We start from the raw sequence: 25,902 nt of genomic DNA, 5'->3' as shown, positions 1-25,902 counted from the left end.
GATGCTTTTAACCACATGAACAAAATAGAACGTTGCAGACGGTACAGCCCACTTGGATTGAGGCACAACTTTTCCATTGAAAGTGGGAGCTGATGGAGCCCCAGTTTTAATTACGTAGAACTGCATCCTTCCAAATGACAATGAACCTGAAAAATCTCGTCTCTCTCACTAGATGTGCCGCACATTTGTCATATCCAGTTACCAGTATTTCCCAAGATAAGTAGAAACTCGTTTTCTAGTAGAGCAGTGATTGCAGCTTTCCCAGTTCTCTAGATATTAACCGACATCTCTGATTGATGCCCCCGAGAGACACTAACTTGTTTTTCTTATATCTGAGCACATTTTTGTTTCTAGCGCACCGCACCTTCACAGCTTAACAGGAGGTAAGTCTGCAAACTTGGAAAAAGTTCTTCTCCCGTCCCTTTGGTCACGTGGCTGGCCCGTGATTTCTCCACGTGCAGCTAGTGTTCGGTTTGGGACATTGCTTCTCGTGCACGTGGAATCCACAGGAATCTCGGATGACGCAGCAGGTTAAAACATGGAGCTGGGGCTGAAGGGAGACCACAGGCCCTTCACTTAACCCCTTTGAGTTCCACTTCCACATCTGCAAAAAGAGGTGGCCACACAGAGCAACATTTCTGGTCTGTGACCAGCCGGGGTGAAAATAATAATGCGTCCACCCCGTGTTTTCAAAGCAAGTAGAATCAATTTCTTTGCTCCTTTTTTTATATTGGATCCTTCTGGGGACACAGGGAGAAACGTGCGTTCCTGGAACTTGTATGATTGACTTGACTAAGAAAGTGCCAGTAAGAGAATGGTCACTGCTTTTAGCCACTGGATGACCATCTGGACATATTTGAGACAGATCCACAGAGAGGCCACTCCGGCTGTGTCATTCTGACACGGCACCAGGACCTCTCACTGAGTGAGGCGGGCTGCACAGGGCCTTGGCCGCCTCAGGTTTCCCTTCACAGGGTTAGGAGTTTGCTGATGGGCCAGGCCTGGGGCACCTCGGAGGTACCCGTGGCCACAGACCCTGGTAGATGGTGGGTTGAGGTGCCCTGGCATGAGGGCACCTGTGTCAGTTACCTCCATGAAAATGCTCAAGTCTTAAAAGGGCAGCAGTTTCCAAATAGCAGCTCCACACAGAGCTCATGTCTGTTCACATCACACAGAAAAGATGGAGCAGGTATTACCAACACTAGTTATCAGACACACATTGTCTTTGAAGGACCAGTTTCTCCCAAACTAGCACACAGTAAGACAGAGTAACAGCGCAGGAAGAGAACATGCTTCCTGTTAATGCCTGCGATTAGAGGGAAGCCAGAACACAGTTATGATATTTAAAAGACGTTCTCATCTTGTAACGAACCTCAAATTGTCACACTGGGTTTTAAAGTACCAGGGAGAGAGCTGGTCCTATAAAAGGCTCGCAGTCTCCTGGGTAGCTACTATAAGCCATGAGTCTATACCTGGGTGGTCCTCAGATGCTTTTCCTTACGTTTGTGTATCTAATGATGTTATTCTCCTGGTCCCTCCTTTGCACTCATCCAATGTCATTCATCCGGAGGAGAGAGGCAAGCAAACTAAAGCCTGGGCAGAGAGAGGGGAGACCGCCTGGGCTCGTAGGGTCCAACAGGGAGCACACGGGTGCCTCTCAGGTGCAGAGCCCGGGAGGGGTGGACGCAGAGCGGGGAAGCGCCCCAGAGCCATGGATTCACTCTGACTTCCATCACTGGCATTCTGATGGTGGATTCAGGAAAAAGTTTAAATTCCTCTCACAGACAAGAATTAAGCAAGCGCTAGACCTCTTTTTTTTCCCCCCTAAGCACAAAACCCCAGGCACAGTGAATACTAATTTTTTCAAGAGGCAGCGTTTTCTTCTGAGAGGGACTGAGTCTATCCATTTGTTTCTAATCAAATGCAAATGCAAATGATGATGCCGGCAAATACCTCATCCCTATTTTCATAAGACAGCCGCTAGGGTCAGGGGAATGAATCTTTACCCAATCTGATGACCACTGATCTTCAGATGTGTCAGGCGAAAACTAATCCCCTGTTATTACTGGCAAGTTTAAGGACTCCCAGCTCTCCAGCGAATTGGAAAAACAGTTATAAAATCCTTCCCGTTACCTGGAGACGGGACTGGAAAGCCGCCGGGACGCCAAGTGCACAAGCCCCCCCTGCTGGTGAAGGACATCACAAGTGGAGGGAAAATGAACCACAATTTTTCAAAACCAGTACAATGAAACAGGCTAATGGAAAAAGCAGTTTATGTTAAAAATTCATGAAATGGTTGTCCTTTATCCCATGGCTTTCCTCCCGTCATGTGTAAATTTTTTAGCATAATGTTATTTTATTTACCACCAAGAAGTTTATTGTTGTTTTGTTAATCATGATGCCAAAAAAGAGTAACACGTCAGTGCCACGTAACCCTGCGCATGCTGTGATCACGTGCCGAGGCCCCTACGCGACTCACGTGTTCACGTGTGCAGACAACCAGGTCTCCATGTCGTTCACCAGAGTGTGAACCAAGTCACCCCTGAGAGGTAGGATTTCTTCTACAAACTTCTTGTTCTTTGAAATCCCTATGTAATAAGCACTATTTTTCTAAACAACTTGAGTTTTCACTTTTAAAAACCTGGACTAATTTTCTAATTTCACTTGCCCCAGATATTCAGCTCCACGTATTTTGGAGAGAGCGTGTTAACGCCCTAACCTCAGGTGTAGACCGGCATGTGGGGCGGGGGCCCCGTCTCCGGCCCCGTTTCCTTTTCTGATTGCTCACGCTCAGAGGGGCGACCGCTACCCGCCCCGCCCCGGCTTCGGGGTGTCCGGTTCTGATTTTCCGGTAGGACTGACCTTCGAATTCCTCCTCTGCCTTTTAATCACTTACAAATAGATGAGCTACTTGGATCGGGACAGACGTGGACAGAGAGACGCCATTCCTGGCAAATAACTGTAAAGTGTGAACAGTCGTGGCTCTTTCCTTTCTGAACACAGATAAGGGCTGCATCGGAGACGCACTAACCCTTCCTGAGTTAGGGAGCTGAGTCCAGGCGGCTCCTTGAAGGGAAACGTGTGTGTCCCAGGCTCTGGGGGCAGAGGCTGGGGACACAGGGGTGGAGGGAGGAGATGCAGGCAGGGGACTGGCCGTGGCTCCGGGGGTGTCGGCAGCCTCACCCGCGCCCCGTCCTCCCCCCACCGGGGTCACCTCCGCACCCAGACGGCCCCGCCGCCATCCCCCTTCCCCTGTGGCCCCTTTCCTCCCCAGACTCTTTCCTCCAGGACAGAAACGGACCCCCTTGTTTACAGTGAGGCATGGAAATAAGTACCCACTCCCTATAAATTGTGAAATATAACAAATAAGCCAAAACCCACAGTTTTTAAGTACCCGGCCACTCCTGCCAGGGGCTCCCACTGCTGCCTGGGAGACAAAGGCTGGCCCTGCTCTGGCCGTGAGCTGAGCATCGACAGCAGAGATGTCCTGCACGGCCGGAGCCTCCCCGCCCGGCGCCCCTCAAGTTGGGTGTGGACCCCTTTCCTCAGCACAGGCCGGCCTTCGATATGGCCTCAGAGTCATGACCCCCGCTCCAAGCTCCTTCAAAGAATAAAGGATGCTCTTCAGGCTGTGGGGAAGGAAGCTGGGGGCATGCATCCTCTCAGCCACCTGTCGGAGGCCGGACCACATCAGCATCACAGGGTCCGAGTCAGAGCAGGTGACTCTGCACAAGAGGCAAAGGGTGGAAACGACCCAAGTGTCCATCAGTGGATGAATGGGTGAGCAAAACGTGGCTTACACAGGCAATGGGGTATGACCCAGCCTTAACAGGAAGGGAGTTCTGACCCAAACTACAGCATGGCCGAACCCTGAGGACATTACACCAGTGAAAGAAGCCAGTTGCCACCGGACAAACACTGTGTGATTCCACTTGTATGGGGTCCCCTGAACCGTCAGATTCATAGAGAGAATAGGATGGGGCTTTCCAGGGGCCGCGCAGCCGATGGGGAGTTTGTGTCCACTGGGTACAGTCTCAGTTTGGGAAGATGGAAAAGTTCTGGAGGTGGATGGTGTAATGGATACACAACATCGTGAATGTAGTTAAGGCCGCTGAACTGCGCACTTAACGACGGCAAAACGGTAGATTTCACGTTACGTATGTTTTACCACACACACAAAAAAAAACTAAGGGTGACAGATACAGCACTCCCCTCCCCTGCCACTGTGTAAAGGTGTCATCACTATGGCAACCAAGGCGCGTTTCTTAGCTCTGCTTCCTGTGCTCACCGCAGAACTGTTTAGTGATACATACATAAACAGATTAAGCAGCAGCCCTAGAGTCTTAGGAAACGCCCTCATACATAAACCTAGCTGGAGAATTAGCTTGCTTTCCTTGGCTGCTACTCAGAGGTGGCCTCTTAGTAAAAGTTGAGAGCTAAAAATTCTCTCAGCGAGTCTCTGTTTCAACCCCGTGCTTTCACATGTGAGGAAACAGAAGCCCCAGCGCTTGGCGTGCTCGGTTCGCAGGGGTTTTTATGTCAGGACCAGAGCCCTTCAGCCCCCAGAGGCTTGCTCTTTCCAGGAGGCCCCAGTAGAAAGAGGGTTTCTTTGTTCCCTTGTCCACTTCTATTTGCTGAACCAAACTGCCAGAAGCTTTGGGGAATCAAGTAGAAGTTTTTCTTTTTTCCTCCAAAAACTTAAAATCTAGCTGGAGACCTGGAGACGTAAGATGGATGTAGGGAGAAGGCCAGACTCACCTACGTGGAGATCTCCAACTGGGAAATTCACGGAACGACATAATGTTGCCATCACCAACTTTGGGCCAAATAATGATAGATCGTGTTAAATTGACTTAGCTTATAAATTTACATACAGTAAAATTGGGTTGTATCTGGTGTACACGTCTGTGAATTTTAACATACGTGTAGTTACATGTGGCTGCCACCACAATAAGGGTACATCACCCCAAAACCTCCCTCCCACTTCACGCCACACCCTTCCCTCCCCCATTCCTGACCCCTGACAACCACTGCTCTGGTCACCCTCCCTGTAGTGTACTCTTTTGAAGAAAGTCACATGTATGGGATCATACCATATGAGATCTTTTTGGAATGGCTTCTTTCACTCAGTACAGTGCCTTGGAGACGCCTCTGAGTTGTTGCTCCTTTGTACTGCTGCATAGTATTCTGTTGCACGGACATACCACAGTCTGTTTATCCCTTTACTCAGTGACGAACATTTGGGTTGTTTGCAGAGTTGGTGATTACGAATTGAGCTGCTGTAAACATTCATGTAGAGGTTTTTGTGTGATCATAAGTTTTCATTTAAGAGTCAAGTTATTTCCATCAAAAGATTGGAGACCAATCTATTCATTACAAAAATCACTTCCAAAAATATGTAGTTTTTCTTTTATCATTCAAAGCAGGTAGTGGGATTGCTGGGTCATATGGTAAGTATTGATACATGGTTAGCTTTATAATAACTGTCAAATTGTTTTCCAGAGTGAGGGTACCATTTTGCATTCCCACCAGCAAAGCATGAGAGTTCCAGTTGCACTGCATCCTAGTCAGCACTTAGTATTGTCAGCATCCTTTATTTTAGCCTTTCTAATAGGGGTGTAGTGGCGTCTCCTGATGGTTTTGATTTGCATCTTACTAGCTAATGATGCTGGGCATCTTTTCATGTGCTTATTTGCATTCTGCTCATCCTCTGCAGTGAAGTGTTTAGTCAAGTGTTTTGTCCAGTTTTTTAACCTGGTTGTTTGTTTTTTTACCACTGATTTTTGAGAGTTCTTTATAAGAAGGACTTGTGGTTTCAAGTCTTTTGTCATATATGTGATTGGAAATATTTTCTCCATCTGTAATTTGTCTTTTCATTCTCTTAAAGTGTCTTTTGCAAAACAAAAGTTTTAAATATTGATCAGGTTCAGTTTATCAATTTTGTTTCTTTTATGGATCATGCTTTTGGTGTCAGGTCTATAAACTTATTGGCTACCCTCATGTCATGAAGGTTTTCTTCTATTTTCTCCTGTTTTGTTCTAAAACTCTATACTTTTACAGTGTAGATAGAGACCCATGATCCATTGAGGTTAATTGTTGTATAGGGTGTGACTTTGGATTGAGGTTCATGTTTTGGATATGGATGCCCAGTGGTTCCAATACCATATGTTGAAAACACTGCGCTTTCTCCATTGAATTGTCTTTGCACCTTTGTCAAAAACCACCTGGTCCTATTTGTGTGGGTCTGTGTTTGGACTCTACTGTGTTCCATTGAACTACGTGTCTATTCCTTCTCCAGTACGACACTGCCTGTAGCTACGTAGGAAATCTTTAAATCAAGTGATGTGGTTCCTCTGATTTTATTCTTCTTTTTCACAGTTGTTTGGCTATTTTGGTTACATGTAGTTTCAAGGTTAGTTTTTCTATATCTAAACAAAATCCTGCTGGGATTCTGAGTGGCGGAGCATTACATCTGTAGATCAGTTTGGGAAGAATTGCCATCTCTACTATTCATGGTTTTCTGACACATGAAGATAGTATGTCTCTCTGCTTAAGTCTTCTTTGATTTTCTTCCACCAGCATTTTCTAGTTTTTAGCATAAAGATCCTATACACGCTTTGCTAAGTTTATAACTAATATTCTGTTCCTCTGATGCTATTATATATGGTAGTGCTTTTAAATTTGGATTTTTTAAACTGTTCATTGCTAATATATAGAAATATGATTGACTAAACGTTCTTTCAGCAACAGACCATTACAACTATAACAATATAGCTATAACTCTACATTAAATTATCTGTGACAACTTATAGCCAAAATTCCAAGTCAGGGTCCTAGTTCAGTCACTCTTCAATGCATATGTTACAAAAGGATTCCATGATGATTGTTCTATTTACTTAAGATCTATTGCATGTGTTGGGCTCTGTATTAAAAGTGATCTAAACTGTCGATGCGTTAATTCAACAGTTAATGCTCATTGCATGCTTAGTTCTGTGCCGAGGGCCATAAATACACTAATTGACTTTTTCATGAACAGTTCTGACCCCAGATTCTGAGAGGTAGAACACAACTTACCAACTTCATGTGTTCCTTAAAAGATTTAAATTACTTTTCCCTCAAAAGATTGGCAACCAATGTATTCATTATAAAAATCACCAAAATATATGCTCTTTCTTTTAGCGTTCAAAGCTGGCATGCATGATAAACGTGAAACATTATTATGATCTACACAATACTTCATTAACTATGTCACAGCATAAATAAGTTTTAATAATATCAGAACTGCATATAGGACTGAACGTTCATTTATTTAAAAACCTTTTTGTAAAGTTTAAGAAATTTTTCTAGTTTAATCACAGAATGGGTGAATCAAAGTGCACGATGTTTCTGTGACTCAAAATCCAACACAGCCTGCAGAAAAATGGTATCTAAAAACAAAAGTAAAGGGACTTCTCCAGTGGTCCAGTGGTTAAGACTCTGCACTCCCACTGCAGGGGGCATGGGTTCGATCCCTGGTCAGGGAACTAAGATCCCACATGCCGTGCAGCACAGCCAAAAAACACACACAAAAAAAACCAAAGTCAGGGCAAATTGTACTAAGTTTTGAGCTGCTTTAATTATTTTTGGCCATTAGGGTGGTATCTAATAAATAATTTCACTTGGCAGATACATTAGACACAAAGATATTTTTCTTAAAATAAGTAATTTAAACAGTTTCCTAGCTCATCTGTTTTCTTTTTTCATTCTTAGTTTTATACTCTCTCTTATTGGAGAAGAACGTGTAAGGTGGGCCAGCGGTGACCGAATCTGATTGGTCTGTGAGCTCAGAAAGGCGCTGGCTGAGAGACAACATACCACAAGGAGAACCAGATTATTTATGTTCTGGCAACGCCAGCAGAGAGAATAAGAGTACGAAGGACGGGGGAGGGGGGTCGCCAGTTCCTGAAACGCTCCAGCGCTTCCCCTTGAGGTCGACGTCTTCAAGTTCAGATGCGCGTGGCGTCTGCTTCTGCCCCCGCCATCGTACCCACAGCATAACTCAACCCCCCGGGCTTCCTCTGTGGGGAACCAGAATCCTGTGAGGTCCCTGGCCCGTGGAGGAGAGGGAGGCTCAGCCCGTGGCCACTGGGCCTCTGGTTGTGGGGAAGGACAGGAGGACAGCATCCTTTGCAAACCCGTCTGGGCTGGAAAGGGAGGGGCCCGAGCAGGGCTACCCCAGCCTTGGCCTTAACGTCAATGTGGGGAGAGGACAAATGTAAGGAAGATTTTAAAGAAAAACCTACAAGGTTTGTGAACTGAGTCAGTGGGGGAAATAGAGCAGAGAAAGAGGCCAGGGTGACTGCAGGGCTTCAGCCCTGGTGGATGGGGTAGGAGGACCGTCAGCTGGGGACAGTCATAGACGTTAACAGTAACTAGTACCAGAGATAATGCACTTGTTACTCCAGTGACAGCCCAGTCAGGGGTGCAGGTATCACCAGTGAAACTAAGCCCATTAAATGCATTAAATTCCCGAGAAGCCCAATTTAGACTTTTCGGTGGCAACAGTGTCTTCTGAACGGGAAGGGTCCTTTCGGACCACAAGCACCGAGCTGGTGATGGAGGAGGTGTGCCCGAGGCTTTGGCGCATTTACCTGACGGGCTTTCAGGAGACCCCTCTGACCTTGCTCACGACCTCCCACACTCCCGGGGCAGGGGCTGTGCACGAGCACCGTCCCCTCTGCCAGGGCTCCGGGCGAGCCCCCCTCCTCCTGGGACCACCGGCTCGCAGGCTCTGTCAGCGCTTCTGCAGGTGGAGCCCGCGTCCGGGGAGGCTGGCGATGCGCCCTCCTGAGCTTGGCCTTCCCGTCGGGAGGGCTCCCGAGGGGGCGTCTGCAGTGGCCAGGAGGTCAGCCGAGGAGGGACCTGTGGGGACAGTGCCGCCTAGACCCCACCTGCCTGGCTGCATCCTGTGACGTCAGCAGCTTCCTAGCATCGGGTCTCCAAAAGCGTCCGGATCCGCAGACAGCAGAGGGTCCAGCCCGCCCTGAGACCACGCGCCCTGTCTTTCAGGATGGACACCACGCGGCCAGAGCCACCCACTACGGCTCCCTGCCCCAGAAGGCACAGCACGGCCGGCCCCAAGACGAAAACCCCGTAGTGCACTTCTTCAAGAACATTGTAAGTGACAGCTACGGGTGGGAGGGGGCAGGTTAGAGGGGTGAGGGGCGCCCGGCCCGGCCCCCGTCCACGAGGGCCTGAGTACGTCCCCAGGTGACACTGAGCTCTGATCCACAAGGGGTCTGAGTAGCTCTCCGTGTGACACAGCTGTAATCCATGATGGAGGGGTCTGAGTATATCCCCAGGTGACGCCTCCCACTTCCTCAGGGTGAGGTTGGCCTCGGGAGCCCAGGGCCAGCACCTGGTCCCAAGGTCTGAGCTGCATCTGCAGCTGAACTTTGTGTTAAAACTTTGAGTTCTACCAAAGAACTCACTCCTTTTGAGACTAAGCTAGTAGGAGATGCTTAGTTCAAAAATGCAAGCTTTGCAAACCTCTGGAGACGGTTAGAAGATCAGGTGTGCGGGGGCAGGAGGGATGAAGAGACGAGGAGTGCCCGGGATGTGGGGGCAGCGAGTCTCCTCTGAATGATCCCGTGACGGCGGAGACACCTCATACATTTGTCAAAACCCACAGAATGTACAACACAGAGTCCCCAGACTTTGGTTAATGTATTGACATTGGCCCAGTTGTAACAAGTGGACCACACGAGAGCCAGGGGGTGCTGTGTGCAGGGCAGAGGGGTCATGAGAACTCTCTGCAATTGCTGTGCAAGTTTTCTAGAAACCTAAAACTGCTCTAAAAAATAACATATTAAAAGCAAAAACAAAACAACAGGCTCTAATTATAAACTTTCTGTGCAGCAGACATCTAAGATGGTATTTTCATGTTGATTAGGGAGCTTTAGGAGTCGCACACCTGAGGGTGTCCCTTTTGAGGCTCAAATACCAGGGGCCCTTGACTCCCCACCCCCGAGGGGATGATGGTGACGCTCACCGTCTCCATCACCTGCGACAGCGGTTGTGGCACGGGAGCACATGCCAAGAGGAATCGCCTCTGTGGCTGCACAGCCTTTGGTGTGTTTCCCAGGCTCTCAGACACTTTCTGTGCGCTCTGGAAGATCGAGGTCACATTGGATACTTTCAACTTCTCAAATCGTATATTTTTCTCTCAACTAAAACAGAACGGGGACACCGGGCAGAGACTGAATGGGTGGCTTCTTATACCAATAGATACTAGACCCTCCCAGCAAGCAGGAGCTAGCAGGGAACTAGCAACAAGCCAGGTGACAACACAAGGTGACATGGTGACAACAGGAGGCTCTCACGAGGAAGGTCAGGGCTGCTGTGAAGGAGGGACCCCACCCCCGCTCACCATTCTCCTGTGTCTTTGCAGGTGACACCTCGCACACCTCCTCCATCACAAGGAAAGGTAAGACCTCCCAATGTGTTGAGTCATCATCACTTTACAGCCCTTCCCTGAAATCCCTAAATGGATCAAAAAGAGGGCTGGACTCAGAGCTCCCTGACTTCATCCCAAAATGTCTTGCCACGTGGAGCCCATGTAGGACAGGCTGAGCCGTGTGTGACACCCCTTCCGGCCTGCGGCCACGCAGACAGCACTCACCCTCCCAGCTCCCTTCCCTCTCAACCCCGACCTGAAATCCTCCCTGGGCAGCTCCCGGGGGCCACGGCCAACCACAGGATAGGGCACGTGTGCCAAAACCTGCCTGCCATCTCAGCACCGTGTTGTCCTGACTGTGTTTCCTGTTTCGTGGAGAGAACGCTTTTCCCACACTGATCACCATGTCCCTCTTTTTCTTTTCCTCACACAGGGGCGAGGACTGTCCCTCAGCAGATTTAGCTGGGTAGGTGACAAATGCACGTGCACCCGTTGCCTCTCCTTCCTCACGGCCACTCAGCTGTTCTGCTCTGTTTCGGTTGCTCTCTGGGCCCGCCTTCCTTCCCATCCCACCCAGCTTGTCTCCCGCTGCTTCCGCCGCAGCCGGTCCTTCCTCCCAGCTGGGTTCACGCTCCTGTTTCCGTGACCCAGGGCCCAGGCACCAAAGGGCTCCTAGGAGACTCCCCTGGGCTCCTCCCCAGGAAAGGAGCGACTCCATGTATGAGAAAGTTCCTGATTTCCTTCCAAAACGGCAGATGAGGAAAAATGGGTCCCCGCAGTCCGCGTGTGGACCTGTCCAAATAGCCAGCACTCCCTTCCCCGCCAGATGTTGACATTTTGTGGAGAAAAAATGATTCTGCTCACGAGACAAAAAGATGCTAAATTCAGTCATTCAGTTTATAACCCAAGTGATCCAAAGATTTTGGCTTGGGTTTTGATTTAGTCATAACCAAAGCTTGGATATCAAGCCATCCAGGAAAACCTTTTTAGGAGTTTCTGAGAAGATTTTAAAGAAGATTAAAGTCTTCGTTTAACTCATGAAGATTTTAAATGGCTGATTTGTTCACTTTCTAGGAAAATTTTGTATCTGAGCCAACTTTAAATGGCTATCTGTATTTTAACTAAATCTATCGACCATACTTACTAGCAAATATTAGATAGAGTTCTTACTTTATAAAATTTCCAGAATAAAAAGAGAACCACTAACCTCTAGGCCAGGAACTGTGTCTGTCTTGGAGACACGGTATCCTTAGAAACACATCCTCCAATATCCTTGGAGACACAATATATCTCTAGTGCAGAGGCTACATATTCTTGATACCCAATTAATAAGCATCGTAGAAATGAATGAATGACTTTAGAAAGAAAGAAAAAGAAGGAAGGAAGGAAGGGAGGGAGGGAGGGGGGAGCCACCCTCAGAGAAAAGGCAGGGGAGGCTTCCATAAACTGCCCCAACACATCATTATATTGAAGTATGAACTGAGATATTTGCTGGAACATTTTATACAAATACGCGTGAGCGTTTTCCTGACCTAGTGAATTTGCCGAAAGGTGAGGATACCGTAGGGAATCAGCATGGGCCAGCCCTCAGGGACAATTAACGATTGACTTTCTGTGCCAGCAGGAGACAAAGATGATGTTGAAGAATAAGACCCACTTTTGACCCAGAAATCTGACTTTAGTAACCGCTTGAGCTGCCTTCTAACCTTCTAGGCGTGAACCAGGGCGAAGCCATCGGCGAACGTGGAGTGATGGGAGGGGAAAAGACCATGTTTCTTCCAGTCGTTTAAAGGCCACTTCAGCCCGGCAGCTAACAGCACGGCCTTTGCATGCCTCTCACGTCTCCGTGTTTGGTCCCACTAATGTCTGTTAATTTTCTCTTTTTTTCCAAAGTAAAATCCTGCTCCGTATTCCGCGAGCTGGTTTGTCGGTTTCCTAGAGCCACACGACTGTCTTCCCGTTTGGAGTTCCTGAAAGTCCCACCATTTTTCTAAACTATGTTGTATGTTTTTCGGTAAATTCTAGGTTGTCCAAAGATATAAGTGACCAAGAGTTTGAAAGGAGAAAATTTAAGCAGATTATTAATCTGAAAACCAGTCCTTGAATTTAATTCTCAGCAGCTCTTTATTTCTGGAGAAAACAGCAGAGTAAGAGAACGACTTAGCACTTGCACGGGAAAGCATGGATCTCTACAACTCTTGCGTCTGTCCTTTGGCTCAGTCCTCTTTAACCATCCCCCCGACCCTGGACCATGATGGAGCGAGCGTGTCCATGGAAACCTCTGGGATTCAAGGGCAGTTCTGGGCTCCTCTCGTATGTGGTCTTGGATCTTCACTGCCCCTGTCCCTTGCACACTTGATAACCCTTGAAACCAAACCTTCACATGAAAGTAGCTGAGTGGCCAATGTCTGTTCCCAAACCTGGGCTGAAGAGAAGTAGCTTGGGGGTGCAGGGCAGGGGGTGTGCCTGGACAGATGGCCCTGGTCCAGCTTCAGTTCAAACACGAGAGGGGTGGACTGGAGGAATCTGGAAGCTTCTGGAGCCTAAACCAGAGGGATCGATCCCATGGTTTCCCAAGCTCCTTCCAGCCCTAAGGCACCCTTGTGAAATTGGAAAGCGCTGCAGCCTGAGGCAAAGGGTTCTGCGGTCTCGATCGGGAGACGGTTTTATACTGTGTATAGAATTCTCAGGAGAGGCCAGAGCTTCCTACTTCTTGTTGGCGAAACGTGAAGGGAGACCTCAGAGCCTGTCCATTGTATAAGATCCGTGACGCAGACAGGATGTGTGGTTCGCCCCCCAAGGAACGTCGCACCCCAGGCTGGACACCCGTTACCCCCAAAGGCTAACAGTCCTTGTGTCTGAGCACCAGAGTTCCCCCATTCCTTTCTTGTGTTCACAGTGGAAGATTCCCTTTGAAACTAGAGCACATTAGAATGCAGACTGGTCCTAGAGACACACATATCCTTACATTTCAGTAATCACTTGTCATTGCTATGTGTCACGAAGGCAACTTTCTCCATCTTCCCTGAAGTGAGAGGGGCTCCAGGGGCAGCTGGAGACTGGGCTGGGGGCGGAACCCCCCTTCCCATAACAACAGCAAGCTCGAAAGTTCAGAGCAGCAGGCTCCATTCTCAGAGCAGAGCATCCATTATTCTCATTTTATAGAAGTGGAAACCAAAGCTCAGAGAGGTTCTGACACTTGCCCAAGGTCACACAGCCAGGGCGGGGTGTTGCTGAGACCCGTCCAGGTGGCTGGGTCTGGGGCTGTGCACGGCCTGGGGGACAGGGCTTCCCAGCCGGGACCCGCCCCCTCTCCTCTACGGTGACCGGCTCCCAGCCCAGAGCCCTGGGAAGGACCCTGGTCCCAGTTCACTGTCCACACTCAGGGCACCCAGGCCGCGGCCAGGGGAGCTGGTCCTGGTCGTCCTGGAGAGGCTCCTCCAGGCTGGAGAATTGGGAATTTTGTCTTTGCACGTTAGAAAGGTAGGAGCCCCCAAATTTCACCAAGTCTGAAGGCTGCTGACGCCTCCAGGGAAGCAGATGGGAAGGGTCTGTGCCGCCCAGGCCGCATGGACGGACTGAGAGCGGCCGTCCTCTCTTGCAGGGAGCCGAGGGCCAGAAGCCGGGATTCGGTTACGGGGGCAGAGCTTCCGACTACAAATCGGCTCACAAGGGCCTCAAGGGGCACGACGCCCAGGGCACGCTTTCCAAAATCTTCAAGCTGGTAAGGCACCTTCTTAAGGCGGGCAGCGCGGGGGCGGGTTCGCGGACAGGGCTGGGACTGCCGGCCTCGGGCCCGTCCCCGCACCGCTCCTCCGCAGTCAGCGCCCCACGTGCCGTCCCTGATGATCAAGCACTTCTCCAGGGCCCGCCTGAACAGGGGCGGCGCTGGGCGCCAGGCCGGGGCCCCTCGGGGAGCTTGCGGACGACGGGGTCGCCGTGGTTACAGCCGGGGCCCGGGAGGCACGGGAAGGTCAGGCGGCGTCCTGGCCGGACAAGCAGCCAAGGGGACACGAGGGGAAGACGGCCGGATGGATGAGAGGCCCCGGGGACCGCGGGCACCCGTCCCGTCGGTTAACACGGATGTCAGAGCCACGTCCGTCAGTGAGTGACCTGGGTTCCCGGGCGCCCTGAGGCTCGGCGTGTCCTCCGGACGACAGGGTGACGGATGCGTGGCCGGAGCCGCTGTGACGGTGGAGCGGGTACAACGCCCTCTGCCCGGCCCCCCTCCTGGTGACAAGACGGCCTCGCTCGGAGCACCCGACATCTCAGGAGGGCTCTAACAGGGGACGGGCGCCAGCACCCCGGGCCTGAGCCGCATGGAAGAGGGCAGGCAAGGTTCTGGGCTCGGACGGCGGCCGGCAGTGGCCCTGCCCCCCAGGCCTCTCAGAGCCTCCCTCCCGGGGGAGGTCGGGGGCGCCCACGTCCAGGGCTGCCTCCTGACCGAGGCCAAGCTCACCTGTGAGGAAGCCGGACGGCCCGGAGACGGGAGGGTGGGGAGCCGGGCTGGGCCTCGGGCAGACGGGCCGAGGGCAGCGGGCTCCGCCCCTGCGCCCTGCGCTCCGCTGGCCGCCGACGCCGCGGGGCCGCCTCCTCGGGCGCGACCCACTTCTGCCCCTTCCAGGCCGTGACTAAGCCCAGGCGACTTCCAGGTGGCAGGAGGGACATGTGTGGCCTCCGTTCGCTCGCCCTCTGCCGGTCGCAGGAGCGTCCCGGGCCCGCTGACAGCTCTTTGTAGGAAGGTGACAGACCCCGGGGCACGAGGCGCATCCTCGGAAACATGCGGCCACCGCCTGAGGCTTGGGGCCCCGAGAGCCTTGGGAAGGGGCTTCGCGGCGGTGGCGGAGGCCTCGGGACTAACACGGTGCCGGGCTTGCTCTGGGGGGGCGCCGGGGGCCCGGCCGGTGGCAGCCCTGTGGTCCCGCGGGTTCTGCCCCGGGCTTTGCTGAGCGCCCACTTGGTACGGTGTGACGTGCGGGCGAAGCCTTCCGCGCAGGCCGCCGCCTCGTAAAGGAGCCGTGTCGTCCTGTCGGGCGGGCGACAGAAGACACACGGTGCATGCTGGGGGGGTGGGGGGAGGCGGGATGGGCTGAGCGCGAACGTGCCCCTCTGTGTCCTCCAGGCCATCGGGATGCCAGGCGGGGCGCCAGACACGGCCCGACGGAGCAGGTGGTGGGCGCAGGGGCGCGAAGCCGGGGAGGGGCTGGCCTGGCACGGGGACAGGGCTCCCAGCTGACCGCTGACGGAGCACAGGGAGGCCTGGTCGGGTCCCGGAGGAGGGAGGCGGCCGCGGCAGCGGCACCGAGTGACCGGTGGGAGGGGTAAGGGGCTCCCCCCACAGAGGGTCCCGGGACCCTCCTGAGCGCTCTGACCTTGGCCCTGAATGGGGAGGTCTCCGGGATCTAGTGACAAGGTGTGACTTATGTGCTAATGTTGAAAGACCATCTGGCAGAAACTAGTAAAAACGGGACCGGATTTTGCACTTCCTGGACTGGAGAGCAAGGAAGACCGTGTGGATTTCCGCGGCTGCCCATCCAGGGCTTTGACGGCTGAGCCCAGGTTCCAGCCACGTGTCAGCTTTTCAGGCTTAAAGCTGGAAGGAGGTCGGGAGTTGGGATGATCCCGTGGAGCCACAGCGAGCCCACCGTGCCGCTGGGGTCGTGTCCACGCAGTTTTGAGGCTCCAGGAGGGCACTAGCCATCCCTGGCACAGAACCGTGTTCACAGGGCAGCTGGGCAGGGACAAACTTCACCATATTCGGGTCCCATGTTTTCTCGTCAGAGTAACAGCCCAGCCGCCACTTCCGCTGACTCTTCACCCAAACAGGCCATCACTTCCGCGCCGACATCCAACTATGACCAAAGCCCTGACTGCTACGAGGGTCAACTCCTCTTCCAGCTGGAAGAAACGTCATACGGAAGACGGACGCCAGTGAGGAAAAGACAGAGTCCATCTGTTATGACAGGAGCGGCGTTGTAAGGACATGACACCCACGATGCCCTCAGCACCGTCGGATGCTCCCTGCGGATAAAGGAAAGCCGTGATCCGGCCGCAGGAGGGGAGCCAGCTGCTCAGTCCCCGGACTTTGGACCATCCTGGGTCCTCGAGCATCATGGTGTCAGCATCGCAGGAAAACGCAGCCCAATTCTCACCCCGTGTGGCAGCTTCCTCCCACCGTGTCCTCAGTCCGGCGGCCACCTGGGGGAGGCGGGAGTTTCCTCAGAGTCCTGTCCCAGGTATTCGTGGGCTCGGATGAGAATGGGAGCGTCTCCTGGGGAACACCTGCTGGGATCACAGCAGGTCACAACGTGATTTAACATGAGAAGGTCCCGCGGTACATGGCGTGGTCGTGTCACCAGGAGATCTGACAGCCCCGTGTGCCCTGTCTCAAGGGCTCAGTCACCACCAGCAAAGCACAGCAGCTCCTCCACCTGAATCACCTCTGACCTGCAGAAGTGGGCTTCCTACTTGGTTCATTAAAACGTCGAGATTCTACAATTTATGGTGGAAAGATTTGGTCAGGAACCCAAAGACTCACTGATTGGTCACCTAATCTTTAATTTAATATCGAGTCCCATGTGTGGTGTATTTGGTGGTCGGGATATACACACGGCACAGATGGACCCCATGACCCAGATTCTGGAAGATGTTGGACACTCGTGGGTGATGTGAAGCAGGACTCAGCTCTGAGGAGCCTTAGTCTCCTCAAGAAAAACCTTACATACGTGAAGTGAGTGGTGAGTAAGCCATGGCTAAGTTGGTTAATGTCAGATAAAATGCAGGGACTTCTCTGGTGGCGCAGTGGTTAAGAATCTGCCTGCCAATGCAGGGGACACAGATTTGTGCCCCGGTCTGGGAAGATCCCACGTGCCATGGAGCAACTAAGTCCTTGCGCCACAGCTACTGAGCCTGCGCTCTAGAGCCCGTGCTCCACAACAAGAGAAGCCACCACAATGAGAAGCCCGCGCACCGCAACGAAGAGTAGCCCCTGCTCACTGCAACTAGAGAAAGCCTGCAGAGCAATGAAGACCCAACGCAGCCAAAAAACACAAAAACAAACAAACAAAAAAACCAGAGGCAGGACCCACTCTTCAAAATGTCAATTCTGAGCCAAATCTGATAAGGAAATAAATTCTACCCTAAACGTCCAAGCAAAGAGACCATCACGATATACCTGTCTCGATTCTGAAACATAGCAGCGAGACGTTGAGGATGCAGACCCCGGAGGAGCTCTGGGTCTGAACCCGGAACTGCAGGGTTTCCACGGGTGACCCAAGCCTGGCCGGGAGGTTGCCTGCAATGCCCAGTCCATTTCTGGGTCTCCCAAGACTTCTGAACAAGAATGTCCCAGGGCTGTACCCAGACGTCTGCAGTTGGGACGATCTCCCTCCTCATCAGGGGTTCTAACCCCTTTGGCTGGCTGACTTTGGGGAAATTACGTAACCTCTCTAAGCTTCAGCTCCGTCGACCAGGCAAGGGGGATGCTAACAACGCCTCCCTCCAGGTTGGCTTGCTCGTTCACAAGAGGAAACAGATGTCACAGATTTAGCTTGCGGGAGATGCTCAATAAATTGTAGGCACAATGATAGAAAATAACCCCCCCAAATTTGCCATTTTTCATTTTACAAGGAGCCCTGAGGACATTGTCTGGCCAGGGGTGTGGGGAACCGAATCCGTCTCAGCGCAGGTGTACTTTGTCAGATGGGGCCGTGGCTCTGCCCTGCGCAGGAACAAATCACACTTCCGAGGGAGCCCTAACAGGTTAATCTGCGGGAAATTCAGGGCAAGGTGGGCCAGGACAGGCTGGGTCAGGGCTTCTCCGGCAGCGGCTCTGAGGACCAAGCACGCAAAGCTGAGCCGGGCTCACACGGGACCGGACCCGAGTCCCCGCTGAGGACGGTGGCCCTGAGGCAGAGGTGACAAAGCCCCTTCCCTGGGAGGGAGCATCTCTGGGTGATTCTTGATAACGTCAGAGGCTAGAATTCCACAAAGCTTCTCGCTTGTGAAAATAAAATTCCTCTGGTGAGTTGTTCAGCAACATAGGGATGTTTCCGGAAAAAGCAAAACCCCAAGAAATCGGAACTACCATCTCTCTGGCTGACTGCGTTAGTTATAAGGGTCTGGGGCCCTCGTGCTTCTGTCACCTTATTTCTGGTAACGTGAGGGACGGAGGCGTGGACAAGGTCAGGTCAATAGGTGCCCGTCTGTCATCTGGTCAACAGGGTATTTCATGTCTATCATGCTCTCTGGGGGCTCACAGTCTCAAGAGAATCTTTGAGAGATCAATGTTTCATCCATAACCTAAGAGAAAAGGGAAATCCAAAGAGACTAAAATTTGAATGAAAATTCAAAGGCAAAAAAAAAAAAAAAAAAGGCCCTTTTCCAAGTTAATCTAAGTGACATCTGGGGTGACAAGTGCCACCTTCTCAGAGCCGATGCCCAGCCACGCTCCCTGGACGCAGTTGTCCTCGCCCAGCCGTCTCCACCTCCACGACTGCCAACTCTTTTTTTTTTTAAATTGCAAATTGTATTTGTCCAGAAAACATGTCAATTCACATGTTTTAAGACCCTGAGGTCGGAGTTAGTGACCAGCCCCTCCAGAAAGCTGGTTTTCTTGGTGACACAGAAGAGGGCTCATGGGAGGGGACTGTCCCCGGGGAGACCAGCTGAGCAGTGGCCCCTCCCTGGCGGCCCAGGCAAGGGTGTGCCCGTCACGTCAGCACCTCAGCTCACACAGAGGAGCTTGTCCCTGTCATCGTCACGGCCGCTTCCCTCGGTCCCCGGGAATCTCAGCCGAGGAAACCAGCTCTTTTGAAACCTGGTAATGTATCAGTTGAGCTTTTCACGCCCAGAAAATGCACCGTTCTCAGACAAGACCCCAACTTTCTGCGTCCTATTTGCCCCGTGGCACTTGGAGGTCCGACGGGCTAAAGGATGCTGGAGACACGGGGTCAAAGACTTGCCCCGTGCGGCATCATTTCCAGCAACAGACCCAGAAGAGGCCCCGTGGCTGGCGACCCAGTGACCGCAAGGACGCGGGGCGGCCGGGCGGCCCCGGCCCTCCTAACCCTCTGTTTCCTTTTCTCAGGGAGGACGAGACGGCCGTTCGGGATCCCCAATGGCGAGACGCTGAAGCCCTGCACCGTGTCCCGGAATCCCGTCCGTCCCCAGCTTCCTAACACAACTGCCTGGAAGTTAACCGCGAGCTGTAGATCCCTAACGTAGCCGCTACCCCCTAACCCTGGCGACAGCGCACAGCAGCCCCTGCGCGCGGCCTGCCGGCTTCTGGCCGGCCGCCCCGCTGTCCCCTCGCCCTTGGAGATCAGTGACGTCCCCCGAGAGCCTGGGCCGGCGACGCTCCCTGGGGAGCGGCCCTGGGGACCACCGCGCGGGGCGCGCAGACCGTGCGGCTCTGAGCTTCCTTTGGTTTCTTTCCCGGCCTCCACTGCTCACCCCCCGAAGCCCTTCCCCTTCTAACCGATCGGCTGGGCGCGGAGCGGCTTGGCGGCGGGCGCTTTGGTATGTGACAGGCGGGCGGGCAGCGGGGACTGTCCCGCGTGGTGGCCGCGGCTCACACACCCGGATGAGCCGGATCGGCGCGGGCGGAGAGGGCGCGCGGGGGCAGAGTCGGGCCGGGCTCTTCTGGGAAACCGGGCGGCGACGGCACAGGCTCGGCGGGCAGCAGAGCGGCCGAGGCCTGTTTCCACCCGAGCCCGGCGGCCGGCCGGGAGGTGGCGCAGCTCGGATCGGTGGCAGGAGTTTCCGGGGAGCCTCGCGGTGGCAGGCTGGTCACCGTGAGCGCGAAGGTGACAGGTGGCGTAGCTCAGCACGGCGGTGCACACGGCAAACACTAACCACCCCCCACCCCGGCAGAAACGTAACCGTCCCGCCCGCTTCCTCCTGGAAACCCACTGACGAGTACGCTGGCCTTTCCCGAACCGCCGGCCGAGCACGTGGGGGTGGGCAGAGGTCCTCCAATCCCGCCCTTTCCTAACGCGAGCTGACATCTCCTGCGCTCCCCCCGCCCCCCGTAACCTACTGACTCCCGCCTTTTGAGTTCAGCATCTCTCCCACAAGCCCTCCAAGGAGCCCCGCACACTGGCGTCAGCCCCCCTAGGACGGAGATGAGGACTAGTCGACATAACGCCCAAACGCGACTCTTTAATCCCCTTCTAATTTTGAATGTTTCGTGTGGGTTTAATATAATGTCTATTAATATATAGCCTCAATGATAAGGGGAAAAAAAGGAAAATTTCCGAAACAAAACCTCCAAATTGCTACACACACACACACACACACACACACACACACACACACACTGCATCTTTGAGCTACTGTTGACTGAGTGCCCTCCATTCGTGGCTACACCCAACAGCAAGAGCTGTGACCCTGGGTCTCGTGGAAAGTATGCACTGTTGTTGAATGTTGAAATAAAATAATACACTTTTAATGATATTTGCATGGCCGTCGTCTTTGGCTTTTATTCTGGTCTGTGGAATGCGAGCCCACGCAGAGCAAAACTCAGAGCTGAGGTGAGGAGGAGGCGTCTTACGGTCACAGGACAGAGCTGCCTCTGGGCACCTGGTTGAGGAGGTGAGCCATCACCAGATGGCTTGTGTATCAATGAGAGAAAGTGCAGCAGAGGCCGCTGTTAGGGCACTGAGTCTCTGACTCACAAGGAAAATACTGTTTAATTTATCTCTAAATAATCCTTTAGAGTATATTTACATTTCACTATCTTACCAGCATACCAGTCCCCGTTAACTTGAACTGAAGCATCTTTGAAAAATGACTTTTTGCCACGCAGAGATGATGACAAAGATAAGTGATACTGGAAATTTTATGTATAGTTGCTTTTGGTTACAAGAATTATCTTTCAAAAAGGTAAATGGAAATCTTTTGTTTTGCTTTTAACAAACCACTGGTTCCCTTCTGTCTCAGGAGCAGCCCTGAGAAACACAAATCCCAGCAAGGGAAGCGCCCTCCCCGTCTCAGCGAGCACCCACCAGGCTCAAGCGTGCTGTGCACTTCCAATCCGACAATAAAAGCAGGCCCCGCCTGGTAGCCTGAGGCCCCATCCACAGGGTAAATAGACTCCAAGCCATGCCAACCCCCAAACCCCTTCAGACCGAGGAATTTGGAAAAGCATGCAAAGACATCACATCTTTTCAATTCTGCTCTTCCAGTTGGCAAGTCTATTTTAATGTTACATATATAGAAAATGCATTAAATGGTAAACCAAGGGGTGTCCTAGAGTAACACAGCGTTTACCATGATAATGTGATACTAAAATAAAACGACGCAAAATAGGAAATGAACCACAGAAGGGGTGTTCTAACTGAGCATTTATCCAAAGCGGTCTGCATCACCCCCTCAAGTTGAAGGAAATTAGTTTACCAGGCGGAGCTCCAAGAGAAGGGGGTGCTGAAACCCCAGCCGGGACACTCTTCCTCATCTCACTGTGCTCACCCCGAGGACCATCGCTCCCAGGGTCTAGAGGTATTGGGAGGGTCTACTGAACCAAGAAAGTCTCTTCCCACCAGGACAGGAAACCACAATGATCACGCTCTCCAAGATATCCTATCAATCTGCACAGCCGCCTCCACGCCACTCGGGCCAGACCGAGAACCATATGTGGCCTCCTGTCCATCCGGGCGGAGGATGGTCCGAGGAGCTGGTCCAGGGTGCCCAGTCCGGCGGGAACAACCTCTGGAGGGAGGGTTGAGGTCGGGAGCAGGTCAGAGGTTAGCGGAGAGGATATCGGCTCAATCCATGGGGCTGGCTTCATAAATCGGGTGCGGGCTGTAAATTGGAATTGGGATTTGGGGAGGAGAGAGAACTGGGGCCTGAGGAAAACACTGAAATAGGGAAAGAAAAGCCTTCTTGTAGCAACTGAAAACGAGAGAGCCAAGCCTTTAATTAAGTCTATTAGGGCTGTCGTAACACTATACCACGGACTTGGGGGCTGAAACAATAGATATTTTCTTTGCTCGGGGTTCTGGAGGCTGGAAGCCCACGGCCAAGGTGCTGGCGGGGATTCTGGGGAGGCCGCTCTCCTTGGGCCGCCCTCCGGACGCCGCCTGCCTGCTGGTTGCCCGCGGCCCCTCCGCTGGGCTGGTGTCTCTCCTTATGAGGGCACTAGTCCTCGCCCTTATGACCGCCCTTAAACCCTAATTAGCTCCTAGAAGTCCTGTCACATTGGGAGTGAAGGCTCCAACAGACGGATCTGTGTGGGGAGGGGCACCAGTCAATCCACAGCAGGTGTGTGTTTCTCGTGCAGCGACAAGTCAGTCCTAGACCCCCATCTGGCAGGAGTTTTCATTAAACCCCAGGACTCTGCAGTGAGTACGCTTCCTTCTTTCCCCAGAAAGGCAACATGAAGTGAAGCAGCTCAGTGCATTTTCTATGGCGATTCTTCTCTCGTCAATAGTGAAGAGTCAGGGAATCCTAGGCAAAGCGGCGTGCGGAGGAGGTGCGCAGTCACAGCCCGGCGAGGCCGAGGGATGGGCAGCCACCGCGGGCTGTGCACTCCAGTGCACGACCCTGGAGCATCGTCCTGTGACAGCATCTGCCCTGGAAGCAGAACCAACCACCTAACTTCTGAGAAACACGCCGATTTCGGTCGGGCTCTCCCTTGCCTCCCAGACAATCTCAACTTTGTCCCCAGGGGGAGGGTGACAGCCCCTCCTCTCACAGCCTCTCTCAGCTCCACTTGCCCCGCACCGGGAAGGAACACGGGTTCGCCCAGCACCCGAACCTCACCAACTCCAGAAACTCGTTGCTCGGTCCAGACCCAAGAGCACGCCTAAGACCACCAGTCCTTCGACCGCACCCAGACCAGCTGGGGCCCCTGCCGCTCGCAGCCTAGGTCCAGATGCTGGTGTTAAATTAAGGAGAGATTTGGAGGAGAGCGCGGACAAAGTGACCGACAGGGTGCACAACAGCCCCCGAGGGGGGGTCCTGATGGCCCAGGACGCGCTGGATTGGCGGCTGTGCCCATGGCACCTGCACCAGCAGCACGGTAGCCCTGGGAGGCCCCGCCCACCTCGGGGGGCAGAACCTGGCCTCTGACGAGGCCCCGCCGGGGAGGTGGGGACGTTGCCCGTGGAAGACACCCACTGGACCCAGAGGTCAGTGACCGGTTCACCTCCCTTAACATGAATTGTGGCAAAATCACTTATGATAACGGGGCTGCTGCACAGGTGGGCAACATCCTGCCCTCCTCGGGGACGCCTGTCTTTGCACCTTGGCAGCCGAACCTCAGAGCAAAACGAGCAACACAGGCTGCCGCAGCGACCGAGGCGGGGACCCCAGAGTGCTTGTGCGTGCGTGTGGATGCTCGCTTCCCCCGCTGAGGAGGGAGGAAATGAGGAGGGGCAGGGCCTGCAGGCAGCCAGGAGCCAGCCAAGCAGCAGGAGTTGGTTGTGCGTCCAGAGGCGGGGGCTCTCACTGTTGGAGGGGGAGGGGATGAAGCCTGCAGTGTTGGAGCATCTATGAGCCCATGGTTTCACGTGTAGACGGGTGAAAAGTCTCAGATGGATGATGAGCACGCGCGCATGCGTACACGTACACACACACACACACACACACTCACTCACTCACTCACTCACTCACTCCCCTACCACTCAGCTCCTGGCTTCTAAATTCCACTCTCCACTAGAGGGAGCCAGGGCTTCAGGAAGAAACGGCTGGTTCCAGCGCTGGGACAGGGAAAGGGAACCATTTATTGGGCCAGAAAGTAAGAAAGCGCTCAGAGAGTAATGTGGCCGTGTCAAAAGGACTCAAAGCTACCTGAAGGAGCCCCTCCTGGCCAAATCCAGGACTATTTGAGCGTTAAAATAAGGAAGGATCCTGATGGATTGCAGCCATTAAATAAAACACGAAGCCACAAGCCCAAACCACCATAAACACAAGACTAAACCACCAAGGGAGAACAGGAAGCCCGTCCTCAAAGTGGAATACCAGCTACTGACGGCAGAGGGAATTAAGAGAACTGCAAGCAGGGAGCCGCCGGGGTACCACACAGAGGCTGTCAGCGGGATGAGGCACTTGGCCATGTGGCCACAGAGCCTCTCACAAACACCGGTTGCAGAGGGGAAATGGTTACAGGGTTGACACCAACAGCATCAGTCGTGGGACACGTGGACACTGCGTGTCACCCTGGTAAGACGCGCCGAGAAGAGCATCACCTCTGTGGTGCAGGACCCGGCCCAGCCGGAAGGCACGGCAGGGCGGGGGTGGCTGCTGAACTCGCTCTCAGACGTCAGGGTAATGGAGCCACGGGGACATGGGGAGGGGCGTCCCGGGTGCAGAGGGTGGAGGTGCCGGCATGAGCCTGCACCAGGTCTGCCGCACAAAGAGCTTATCCTGCACACGCTCGGCAACACCGGAAAGGGGTCTCTGGTGAAGAGCGTGAAGATTCCTTTGTGCCACTCTCACAACCTTTCTGTAAATCTGAAACTGCTTCGAAGAGTTTACACAAGAAGGAGAAAGATTTCGGATTATTAAACTTGAGAAAGATAATTCAGAGAGAACCTAGAAAACAACGCCTGCTGATGAGGGCGCAGGTGACCAGCTGCTGTCCACCTCTGGCTGAGATAACGTCAAGATGAGCTACTTGGTGTTAAGCCGTAAGAAGTTCTTCCCCTGAAGCCGGTTAACAGGGTAACCTACAATCACCCTGTTCTGATACTAAACTAGCGGCACAGAACCATCTCTTCTGGTCGATCGAGAATTTAAGATCAGGGAAACACCTGTTTATTGGCAGAAAGGAGAGGGTGGGGCTGCGTATTGCCCCGCTGTCCACGTCTTCCTTAGAGAGCAGAGGGACTTTACACTTTAAAGGAACCGCATGACGGGAACATCTCCTCCGTGACAGAAATAACACTCTGGATGGTGCAGAATAAATTCATCACTGACGTTTGTAAAACAAATTTTCCATTCATAGAGTACGCTGAGCCGGGAACATATTGCCAACAGCTGCGAAACGCGGGAAATTCTCCCCACCTGCCGGCTTAGAAGAAGACCCGCCAGCTTCCCGGGTGCTGGCAGGAAACCGAGGCTCCCGGGCCGGAGAGCAGGGGCTGGCAACTCACAGCAGGAGGAGGCACCAGAGACCCGGAGTCTGTGTTGATACCCCTGGCCCCGACCTCCACACGCAGCCCAGAGCGGGCCAGGTGATGCCTGCACGCAGGGTGTCGTGTCCTGGGAGAGGAAGCAGAGCTTTGGGAACCCGCGTCTCCAATAAACACACAGCAAGCCGGCCTGACCTTCGCTTCAGTGAGACACACCTTGATTACACGGGTCAGTAAGAAAAGCATCACTTGGCTCTGGGGGAAGATGTCCTCTCTCCCGAGGTCGTATTCTCTTCAAACTGCCTTGAAGAGATCGTGGGGCAGAGGTGGCCAGTGCTTTACCCCTAAGACTTGCAGAAATGAGACAGACCCCTGGAGAACTACCTCCCGATA

General features: G+C 53.0%; 1 protein-coding gene across 3 annotated transcripts in view; it reads left to right on the top strand.

The window, feature by feature from the left end:
• Positions 1 to 20,791, top strand: part of MBP (myelin basic protein) — a 33,800-nt gene extending 13,009 nt beyond the window's left edge. For 2 of the 3 annotated variants that reach the window (XM_060119020.1, XM_060119019.1), the window contains 4 exons: positions 9,049 to 9,156; positions 10,430 to 10,465; positions 14,040 to 14,159; positions 19,524 to 20,791. In XM_060119020.1, coding sequence (XP_059975003.1) covers positions 9,049 to 9,156; positions 10,430 to 10,465; positions 14,040 to 14,159; positions 19,524 to 19,568 — 309 coding nt within the window. In that variant the 3' untranslated portion in view covers positions 19,569 to 20,791. Of the gene's footprint in view, positions 1 to 9,048; positions 9,157 to 10,429; positions 10,466 to 14,039; positions 14,160 to 19,162; positions 19,257 to 19,523 lie in introns of those variants that run through there. The other variant, XR_009534522.1, reaches the window with a different exon arrangement.
• The last annotated feature ends 5,111 nt before the right edge of the window (positions 20,792 to 25,902 follow it).

Source organism: Mesoplodon densirostris, chromosome 15 (assembly GCF_025265405.1).
Source record: "Mesoplodon densirostris isolate mMesDen1 chromosome 15, mMesDen1 primary haplotype, whole genome shotgun sequence".
In the NCBI taxonomy this organism is placed as follows: domain Eukaryota; kingdom Metazoa; phylum Chordata; class Mammalia; order Artiodactyla; family Ziphiidae; genus Mesoplodon; species Mesoplodon densirostris.
The sequence above is the reverse complement of the archived record's forward strand: the minus strand, read 5'-3'. Positions and strand labels throughout refer to the sequence as shown.